At 31.9% G+C, this 11,797-nt stretch overlaps 1 protein-coding gene across 3 annotated transcripts; it reads left to right on the forward strand.

The window, feature by feature from the left end:
• Positions 1–221: 221 nt before the first annotated feature.
• Positions 222–5,150, forward strand: LOC21388740 (probable strigolactone esterase DAD2). 3 transcript variants are annotated; one of them, XM_024162248.1, is made up of 3 exons: positions 222–831; positions 926–1,351; positions 5,093–5,150. In XM_024162248.1, exons 1-3 carry the CDS (start codon positions 461–463, stop codon positions 5,097–5,099), a joined length of 804 nt encoding a protein of 267 aa, XP_024018016.1. In that variant the 5' UTR covers positions 222–460; the 3' UTR covers positions 5,100–5,150. The 3 variants fall into 3 exon arrangements, with proteins under 3 accessions (XP_024018016.1, XP_024018015.1, XP_010091241.1); XM_024162247.1 differs by lacking the exon at positions 5,093–5,150 and adding an exon at positions 1,927–1,981; XM_010092939.2 differs by lacking the exon at positions 5,093–5,150 and having other exon boundaries at positions 223–831; positions 926–1,669.
• Positions 5,151–11,797: the final 6,647 nt, after the last annotated feature.

Consider the following 11,797-nt stretch of genomic DNA (forward strand, 5'->3'; position numbering starts at 1 on the left):
AAAGGGAGGCTTTTCTTTTTTTTTTTTTTTTTTTAGCAAACAAAATAAAATTTTCCTAATAGAACTGAAAAAAGAAATAAATTATCAGTAATTTTTTATTTTTTAATAATTAAATTTATATTAAAAATTATTTATTTTATATTTTTTTATATAATAAAGGGCCTGAACAAAATTGAATAAAAGCTATACTATGCAAAGATACTTCCTCTCCACTATAAATAGAAACCCCCATTCATACCAAACCTTTCAAGCATCATCCCAATAAACAAACCCACACAAAATCAAACGCAGAGAGAGCCAATCCAAGCCAACACCTACCCACCTAATCCTTTTATTCCTCTTCTTCTTTTTTTTTTTTTTTTTCCTTCCTTTTTTTAAAAATTTTTTTTATCTTATTTCTCTGTTTAGATTCTAAGCAAAAAAAAAACAAACAAACTCGAGGCTCTGTGTTTGGTCAAATATGGGAAACATCATCTTAGAAGCTCTGAATGTTCGGGTTGTCGGGTCGGGCGAGAGGACCCTTGTCCTCGCCCATGGGATCGGGACGGACCAGTCGGTGTGGCAGCGCATTTTGCCCTACTTCACCCCCAGCTACCGCGTCATCCTATACGACCTCGTCTGCGCCGGCAGCGTCAACCCCGATTACTTCGATTTCCGGCGATACAGTACCCTCGACGCCTTCGTCGACGACCTCCTCGCCATCGTCGACGCCCTCAACGTCGATCGCTGCTTCTACGTCGGCCACTCCGTCTCCGCCATGACCGGGATCCTCGCCGCCATTCGCCGGCCCGAACTCTTCTCCAAGCTCGTCCTCGTCGGCGCATCCCCTAGGTATCAATTAAATTAGCTAAATAAAAAGAAATTCAATTTCGCAAAATTCGCGTGGTTTTGTGTCTAACTGAGGTGGGATTTTGGGGGAGATTAGGTTCCTGAACGACAAGGACTACCACGGAGGGTTCGAGCATGGGGAGATCGAGAAGGTGTTCTCGGCAATGGAGGCGAATTACGAGGCGTGGGTGAGCGGGTTCGCGCCGCTGGCAGTGGGGGCGGATGTGCCGGCGGCAGTGAGGGAATTCAGCCGGACGCTGTTCAACATGAGGCCGGACATCACGCTGTTCGTGTCGCGGACGGTTTTCAACAGCGATCTGAGAGGGGTTTTGGGGCTGGTGAAGGTCCCCTGTTGCGTAATGCAAACGGCAAGGGACGTGTCCGTTCCGGCGTCGGTCGCCGGTTACCTGAGGGACCATTTGGGCGGCCGGAACACGGTGGAGATGCTCGAGACGGAGGGCCATTTGCCGCACTTGAGTGCGCCGGCGCTCTTCGCTCAGAAGCTCCGCCGAGCCCTGGCGCGGTGAGTTTTTTTTTCTTTTAATAATATTAGTCTTTCTGACAAAAAAAAAGAAAATTAAAAAAATGTCATAAGGGTGTAGCTGGAGATAATGACACCTGGCGAATAAATATGTGGATTGTGTGGGTATTTGGACTTTGGATTATCCAAATCCGCTATAGGATAAGAATCTCCACGTGATCATCACGTGATGACGTAGCCTCTTTGACTTTGTCCTCTTTTTTCTTTTTTTTTTCTCGTTTGTTTTTTTTTGGCTAATTGTACTAAAAATTTTGGTTCTGGGGCTATTGGTGGAAAATGGAGTTGCTCGTTTGTTTTTTCTTTTTAATTTGAAAATATATATTTATAGTTGCAAAATGGACGTTTTTTGCTAGTTTGCAAAATGAACGTTGACAAATGATACATGCATCTAGAATAAGTAGTTATTATTATTGTTTCTTCTTTTGTGAGATGAGTAGTTATTTTTTCAGTTGTTTTCTTTGTTCGTTAATGAATTCCAAGCTTATTGGAAAAAAAAAAAAAAAAGTAACGTTGGAAAATTATTTTAGTTGATACTTTTTTTTTTTTTTTTGGTCTAGACAGATTTGTTTATGAAAAATTTTGGGTGGTTACTTTACGCTACGCCAATTTGCCACAAATAATCCTTAAATTGTTATTTTGGTCTTTAACTCCCTCTTTTCTGTTTATTTTTATGGAATTTCTAATAGACCGGGTTAAAATGAAATTAATTTAAAATATTAAAAGTGAAATGAGAGGTTATAAAATTTTAAAAGCAAAGTGAGGATGATCTTAATTTTGAGGGTATGAGTGACAGTAATCTTAAAAATTTCGACATTAATATATGTAATAGTGATTGATTTGGTTAGTTCCCTCAAAAAATATATATATATATATATATTTATATATTTGGTCATAATTTGCACTGACGTTCCCAATTGGATAAATATTGCATTAACATTAATAATATAGGGAGTTGATTGTCTAAATAAAAAATTTAAACTAAAGTGGTGTTACTAAACAAGTTACTAAACAACTAAAAAATTATTGTATCAATTATCTCTTTATTTATGGCTGGACAATATATTTATTACAGGGGGTTTATATTGTCTAATTGTAGAAAAATAATAATAAAGGAAAAAATAAAAGAAAGAAAGAAAGATCATATTGCGGGAGCGCCCACCTCTTTTGATGTAGCCCCGTGTCGACTTGATTTTTTTTTTTTTTTTTTTGATAATTTTCGACTTGATTCTTTGTCTAACGTTGCTAATTGCTACATCATACCTTTTTTGGCTGTTCAATTTTATCTCATTTAGTTTCTATATTTTGAACTCATAATTCTTATTCGTTATAGTATTTTTTATCTTATAAAAAATTTAAATTTAAAAATTTTCTCACAAAATTTTCGTCAATAAATAAAAATCTAAATAAGCGTGAACCAAACATACCCTCAATTCTTTTTGAACGTACTAAATTTGTTCACAGCACTTACAAAAGGAAAATTTTTAAAAATACCTATTAAATGGAGTACCTTTTTATTTTTGCTTCTTAACGTTAGTCTATATATTTCTACATTTTAATTAGAACTAGTTAAGGAGTAGAGTTGTTTAAAATGAGTATTTTTAATAAGTCATATACTTAAAAATGTAAAATCGGTGACTTTCTCCTTATAAAAATTGAAAAAATAGAGAATTTACCCTTTAAGAGTGTATAAGTCTGAACTTTTATCTCTTACTCTTAATAAATATTCTTTTATTAGTGTAATTATTTAACTAAAAATTTTATGAATCAAGAATAAAAAGTAAAAATTACGACTCATATACTTAAAAACTATTTTTCAAGATTACCTTACAAAATTACATGCTTCAATTACAGCCCAATTTTATGTGCCTTCTAGCAAAAAGATAAATAAAAAAGTGCTTGCATAAAAAAATTATAAAAAAGGATGGGGGAGAAAGAAAGGGAAAACCCAAATTTTTATTCAAATTAAAAGGAGATATATAATACATGTAATTTATTCTTCAAAATCACTTAATTTGTAACCTGCTTTCAGCATTTTCTTTCGTTCGATCAATAACATATATAGAATTCTCTAAAGTGTATCCTGCTTTCATATCTCTTGTTATTATGATTGAAAAGTTATAAAATAAAGCCAAGATTCAAGGACTACTACTGAAGAAGCTTGAGCCCCTTTTTTTCTTACATTTGCACCCATAACATTTATTAATGTCCCCACCAAATAATAATTTACATTTATTATAATTGTATCTTGTACTAAAATTATATTGAAACCTACTAAGTTATCCCCATAATAATTATAAATATCAAATATTATGAATATTATTCTTTCCAAAAAAAAAAATGAAAATGCATTCACCCACATCTTTAATTAACGCTATTTTAATTTCATGAACCTAAAATTTTTCTCCATCAAACTCAATTCAAAATTTTAATGGAGGTTTCAATTATATATATATATCTAGTGTTAAATTGGTGTAATTTTCGTTGAACATTTTTTTAATTCATTTGATCTATTTTAAGAATTTGTGAACAGATTATTTTATTTTATAAATCAAATAAAAATTAAACTAATACGAATGGGGTATGAAAGAGTTAAATTAAGTATTATAAAAATAATATATGTTAAAAGATAAAATTTTCAAATCTTTTTTAAAATGTATTAATTATTAGGGGCATCAATAAATTTTACGGGTGTAAATATAATTACTCATTCCTCTTTTTTTTTTTTTCTTGCATAAAGAAGCCTACCTCAAGCTCAAACGATTATAAGATGGCTCTCTCGAAAATAAAATACTAATAATAACTACGTTGTTCTTAAATAAAAAAAATAAATAAACGAAGAATAAACTATGGTTCATTGAGCTACCAAGCTTTAATCTAGAAATGTTAAAATGAGCTGCGCCTAACGGACAGCACAAGCACAATATGATTGTTTGATGGGCCTTGAGTTGATCTGTTCATAAAATGGGCCGGACTTGATGCGGGTTTTAAGCATGAAGTCTGCAAAAGACATGAAATGAGCGAGCAAAATAAGAGGGGGAAAGGAGACAATTATCTCTTAAAAGTGAATATGTCAAGATTTTTACTATTTATTTTTAATTAATAATATTTTTAATCAAATAAATGTATTAACAAAAGGGTATTAATTCAGAATGACGGGTAAAAATTTAAATATATATGCACTCTTAAGAATAAATTATGTAATTTTCTCAAATAAAGAAAGAGGCAACATCATTTTTTTTGAAAGGTGAAGCAACATCATTTTATTAGATACATACATATTTAATGAAGGTAATTTTTAAGTAATATTCTTTGTTCTGTTAATTCTTTACTGAGTTTAATATCTCTTTGTCTTGTTTGTGTCACAAATTTTTTTTTTTTTGGTGACTCATAATAAGAGCATGAACTTACTATGAATTAACTGTTGTAAATGCAATTATTTCTGAAAAATTGACCACTTAGTGCTTAACCACAACCCATTATTTTCATAAATGCTGGTGATTAAGTATGAAAAATGTATGGAGTCAGCTTGAAGAGTAAAGTAGAAAGGCCGCATAAATGAATTTGAAAAACTGAATACAAGTATACAACAATATACACAAAGACCATTAAGATTAATCAGGTGTCAATAAATGGTCGTGATGCGTAATTTTTTTCCAATCCAAATTCCTCGAGGCTGCAGCTCGAAATGTATACTTACCTTGGCCCATTTTTGCACGATTTCAGGCCTTAAAGTGTACAATCTATACAAGCCATGTAAAATAGCGTTACTGCCAACAGCTTGATTACAGATTCTGTGGAATATGTGATGCGGAAAAAGTTCTTGCAGGGAATTTCAAGCCATGCCATATATTTAAAAAGCGATCTATAATCCATCTTACTAAAAGGTTGTTTTTTTAGAACGAAACTCGAGTTACAACTTTATTCAAATTTAAATTTTTTTATAAAATTTGAGTTTAGAGCTAAACTCGAGTTTAAGTTCCTTTCAATTCAAGTTTATAAATTCAAACTCAAATTAATGAACAATATTTTTTCTATTCTTAAAAATGTCATAACTTTTTCATTTTAATTTTGATTGAAATGATTTTTTTTTCTATGCATTCAAAACGAAAAGATGAATAAAACCACACCCATATATCCTATTAAAATTTTTCATCACCATTGAGTTTTTATTAAAATACTATCTAAATACAAATTTAAGTTTTGACCTACCCAAACACAAATTCAAAAAGATTCTCAATTCAAATCATAATTGAAATGTGCACATCCAAACACAAACTTAAGTTACAATTTCAACTCAAGTTATAACTTAAACTCAACTCAAGATCATCACTCAAGTCACCATAATTCAAAAATGTAAAAGAACAACCCCTAAATGTCTTGCAGTAGCCACAAATGACCTCTAGATACTCTACCATTGCTATCGTTGAGAATAGTGTTTTAGAAGTATAAAATGTAATAGAATTTTTATTATTAATTTAATAAAAGAATTTATTCATTATATTAAGTGCATAAATTATTAAATATTTTATGAATATCATTAAAATTTTAATGATTATTTATGTGACATTAAATATTATATATAAATGTTATATGTGAGGATAATATTCAAGGATAATAATCGAAACGATATTCGTAATAAATTTAATTAAAGTTCAGAATCTTTAATTAAAAAATTACTAATACATGTCATTTTCATTTAAAATAGAACGGTGCTATCCGCACTGTTAATATTGAGGGATATTGGATCATTAAAAATTTCATGATTATTTATGTGACATTAAATATTATATATAAATGTTATATGTGAGAGGATAATATTCAAGGATAATAATCGAAACGATATTCGTAATAAATTTAATTAAAGTTCAGAATCTTTAATTAAAAAATTACTAATACATGTCATTTTCATTTAAAATAGAACGGTGCTATCCGCACTGTTAATATTGAGGGATATTGGATGAGTATATTACATATAATGTGATTATGTGGAATCAGGACACATATATGATTTGAATTTCAGATAATTTTCGTTAAGTATAGATAATCAAATCGAGTTTACGGATTGTCATATATATAACGATCTCAATCCTGAGTTATTAGCACAATCCCATTTATGAATTTATGTCTTTTAATTTACTCAGTACGGATTTCAATATTCTAAATCATATTCCTTGTATCTTAGAGACATGATGAAGTCGGTAGCTAGGAATGTTAATATACGAGATGGAACCAATTCATTCTTGAATAAAGAAGTAAATAAATAATTCTCTTGAGGGTTGATTCGGTACTTGAAAAACTAACGAGCTCGTATTCATGAATTTATTTTATGAATATAATATTCATTAGAGAATTAATGGTACTCAAGGATCAAGATGTAATTAGAGAAGTTAACGGATTTCGCATGGCTCTAATTATAAATTATTTATAGAAGATTAATCTATATGTAATGACTATATCAAATGGACATTTTAAGGTTTGAAAGTAAATTATATCTATAATTACGAGAGTGCAATTTCAAGTTTATCGTGGAGTAACTTTAGAATTAATAGAATTAATTAATTAATTAAAGAGATTGATTAATTTGGTGGAACTTCGGACGGCAGGCCTGCCCGAAGCCCAAAAATTTTCGGGCTCGGCGGGCAGGCACCATTCGCCACCCGTCCACCCTAATTTCCCAAGCTCGGGCTCGGGCAACCCGAGAAAAAACCCTTCCCAGCAACCCCCCGCCGGCCGCCGTTGTTTTTTTTAAAAAATTTTCACCGTAACCCGAAATCCCAAAAAATCACTAGTTTTTTAAATTTGCCTAACCCGATCCGATCCCACTTTTTGACCATTACCCCGAATTTTGAATGCAACAACTACATCTTGCCCGACCCGACCTGCCGCCGTCTGACGAATCCAACGGCTCTTTTTTTTACCGTTACCCGACCCGACCCGCCGAAAATGAAGTTACTGTTGGAGCTGAATTTTTGAGGGAAAAGTTTTTTTTTTTCAAGCCAAAAAATTCCCTATAAATACCCCCTCCCCCAACCATTTTTCTCACCCAAAAACTCTTATCCTCTCTTAATTTCTCTCAATCTCTCTCAAATCTCTCTTAATCTCTCTTAATCTCGCTTAAATCTCTTTCGATCTCTCTAAATCTCTCTCAAAGCGCTCTTGATCTCTCTTATTTTTCATAATGGATTCTTCCGGTTATGGTAGTGATATTCCCGTTGATGCCCAATTTAACATTGAAGAAGGACAATTTCCTACTAATATTTTTCAAACACAGGAATCGCAAACACCAGAAGGAGCCGCTGAGAAAAATGCAAATCCGAGCCGTGGTGGATGTTCTAGAGGTCGTGGACCTCGTGGTCGTAATGATGGTGGGCATGGAAGAGAGGCAAGCGGAAGTGCGTGCAAGTGTTGCAAGCTCCAAGAAGAAATGTAAGCGTACCTCAACAGTTTGGGAGCACTTCAACACATTCGAGGAGGTCGACAATAACGGTAACATTAAATAGATAGCTCAATGCAAATATTGTGGTATAAATTACAAGATAACACTATTCATAGTACAACACACTTGAGAAGACACTCCGAAAAGTGTCTTCAAAAGCAAGGAGGCGGACCCGATCTCCGCCAAACACAATTATCATTTGACTGTCAAACCGGTGGTTTAGCCACTTAGAAATACGATCCGCAAGTCGATTGTATGGAAATGACACGATTAGTAGCCACATTAGATCAGCCACTTAGTTTTATCAAACAAAGGAATTGACAGCGTTATATTATAATTGTACATAATCCTAATGCACAATTTTTTTCAAGAACTACTCTTAGGAAAGATGCATTAAAATTATATAAACAAGAAAGGGAAGCATTAATCAACATTTTACACTCTACTAGTGCGAATCTTATTTTGTTTCAGGTGTGCCGACACACACGTCTTCATAGATTCAAGAAATTGACGAGAAAGATTCAGGTATTCCAAACAAGCTTGGATCGAGAATTGTTCGTAGTAAAAGAACTCAAGTTATCATCCTAATCGGTCGCTAGGTATAATTTCTAATCCAATTTTAATTCGTGTAATTTAATATATTCTATAGAGTATTGTAAAAAATTTATTAAAATTTTTGTTATACATGATTTACTAAATACACGCTTCCGCATTGAAAATCGTTTTCAAAACCAATAGCCACAAGGACTCAATAAGATCTCATCAAATCTCGTTGGTGAAATCTAGAGATCACCTTTGCTTATGCCATCAGGAAAAAATGGGGCGACGTGAAGACAACGCGACGACGACAATTGACGTTACGACAATTAGGGCAAAGACAATGACAAGTACAATGTTGTGAAGATAGATAAAGAATAAGATAAAGATAAAAATGGGTGGGGCCTAGCATATGTGTTTAATGGGGGATTTATCCTCGTTAAGATAAAATTATTTTCCAAGGTGTAATTACTTAATTCTCTTAGTCATTAGACCATCTTCAATATAAATACTAATGTCAATTGTATATTTAACACCAAAAAATATAATAAAACATGTTATTTTCATTTATGCTCCATTGCATAATATTGTTTGAAATACTAAAATCCACTTTTTGTATAATCATTAAACTTTAAAAGTTATAAAAGTAAAATTTTAATTTTAAAATGATTTGAAAAAATAAAAATTGTAATAATTAACTGAAAAAGGAATCATATCAACCAATAGAAATTAAGTGTCAAGTTTGCCACATACTATACTTAATGAGAAATTTGCCAAAAATTATAGTATATGACAAATTTAATACAACAAATAACATTGCATTGGAAAGTGTTAGCGTTGCATTAGAGATAGAAAAATATTAAAAATTCCTAATGCTTTTTGTCAGTTTGGTTCATATATGAACTGAAATTTTGTATAGAAATTCATTTTGTTTTTCTTTTTTTTTTTCCTTGTTGAGGATATTCATTTTTTTTCTTAGCGTTTACACATAATTATGAAGCTCGGGGTTTTTGACTATTAGACCCGTTCATAGTCTGTAGCATTTGGTTTGAGGGTTCTAGAACCAGAATCATGGTTTTGGTTCAAACCTTTATTTGTTTGAAAAAAGTAAAATATGGTTCTAGTTCAAGGTTTGAAATTTAGTGTTTGATTTAAATGGTTCTTGTTCAAGGTTTGAAAACTAATGTTTGGTTGTTCAAGGTTTGAACCCTGATTTGATATTTTAAATCAGAACCATTTTTAGTTTTAAAACTACCTCTCCTTAATTTTGGGTGATTCACACCCCTAATTTTAATTCTGATTCTAGAATCATTATTAAACTTAAAATCATAAATTTTAATTTTAATTTTAAAATTAAATCTGGGGTTGTTTGGTTGGGGGATTCGTATCTCGATTCATAGTTCACTACAGTATTTTTTTCTTACAAAAAATACATATAAATTAAAAATAATTCTAATCTCATAATTCTAATATATAAACTAAACGTCTCGTAAAATTATCCTAATTTAAACCATCAGGCTAATTTTTTCAGATTGAATAAAGGACTATAAAATTCACTCTGCTATTCGGAAAGTGGAATGGAACGTTTGAAAAAGTATTAAACGCGGATGAATAATATCCAAGAATAGGTACAAGTGTACAATATCTTATCATATCTGGAAGTGGAAAGTTTCAAAGTGTCAAATCGAGATGAATAATTTCCAAGAATAGTACAAACGACGTTCTACATCAAATCAAATCAGAAGTTATAAATTTAGGCGGGAATAATATGTTCCAAATTTATATTACATTTTTATACATAAACTATCCACTTACGCGTTATATGTGTGGCGATCATTAAACGATTTTCTTGTTAGACGTGTCAACACTCAAACACAATGATGTAATGTTAATACAGAGAGAAAACATAAAGGGCGCCTTCTATCCGTTGATTTTAGCTTTATGCTTAACCCTTATCTTTGTTTGATTTAACATATTACAAAACATGGCATTGCTTTCTTCAAGCAGGAAAAAAAAATATAATGACTTAGTAAATCGTTAGTGGTGCTACTATAGGCCTTTTTTTTTTTTTTTTTGGCTGAAAAGCATGTGGATGATGGAGCTGCTTGCTGTTGGTCTTTTCTACGCAGACGCGCAGAATCAATTGAGACCGTTAAAATAAGTCGTTAATTCAAATGAAGAATTACATATGCAATTAACCGGACACCATATTCAAAAATGAATGGCTTGGTGCTTTTGATGGCCCATTCCTTTCATAATCGCAGCAGCGCAGAGCAACAAGCCACAAGCGAGGCATTTTTGGCTGAAAAGCTTGGCGATGTTTCGGTAAAACCATAACAAATAAAAGTATTTCCTTAAAGCGATTACAAGATTTACATCCAAAGCTAGCCAGTATCTTTTAATATGCGGTAATGCTTTAAACAGTTTTAAAAATTTTCAACATTAGTAGTTTTTCATCTTTGACATGATCTTTAGTTAATGAAGAAGAAAATGTGTTGACTTCGAACCCTTTTAACACTTCAAACCTTTGAAACAATAATAGTACACCACCAGAATTGGAAAGTTCAGAAAGGAAATAAGATCCGCCTCTAAAGTGTGCTCTATTAACTCGCACAATTACGGTTAAAAAATTAATATAATTCTCTTATATTTAGTGATACATTTACTATTTAAAAATTAAAAATTATTTTTAAGTATATGAAAATTGTTTATTATTATACGTTTAAAAATGACTTTTACGACTTAATACAAATTAGTTACATTAATACCGGAAGTAAGTCCTCTTTTTAAATTGAAGGACAATAGAAAAGTACACACACACACATATATATAACACACATATATATATATATATATATTGGATTTTTAGCGTGGAAGACGCTATACGGTCAAATAGGGTGGCTGGTGAATTTTGTCGCGTTGTCCATTGATTCTTGATAGTTTTGGCCAAGTCTAAAAATTACCGGAAAGGATGGACAATACGAATGAACGTTGATGATGAGTTAAAAAGATAAGATTGCACGCGTCGGCAACCAATAGAGTAGAGGAGGCCTTTGACTTGCTTTTAGTGGGCCATAGTGGTGGGCCCTCCATTTCTTTTGCTTAATATATAATTTTATTGCAGTTTGCTGTTGCAGTTGATGCAACTAACCAACCGCCTGCTGTTTCTAGACATTATAATGTATAGGATATGGGATATAGGAGTAGAACATCATAAAGGTGAACAAAGATTTAACAATCAATACTATAAGTTATTTGCAATTAATATAGGTTTGATTAAGTTGAAATATAGCTTCTTCTTTTAAAGCATAAAACAAATTAATTAGCAAAGCCATACGTTGTTGATAATGGCAACATTAAAGCGTAACATGTTTCTCATAGTGATAAGACACCTTTCTTTTTTCTTTGGGAAAGTCTGTAGGACTTGACATATTAAAGAAATGTGATAGGGAAAG

The sequence above is a fragment of the Morus notabilis genome, unplaced genomic scaffold (genome assembly GCF_000414095.1).
Source record: "Morus notabilis unplaced genomic scaffold, ASM41409v2 Scaffold2106, whole genome shotgun sequence".
Taxonomy (NCBI): domain Eukaryota; kingdom Viridiplantae; phylum Streptophyta; class Magnoliopsida; order Rosales; family Moraceae; genus Morus; species Morus notabilis.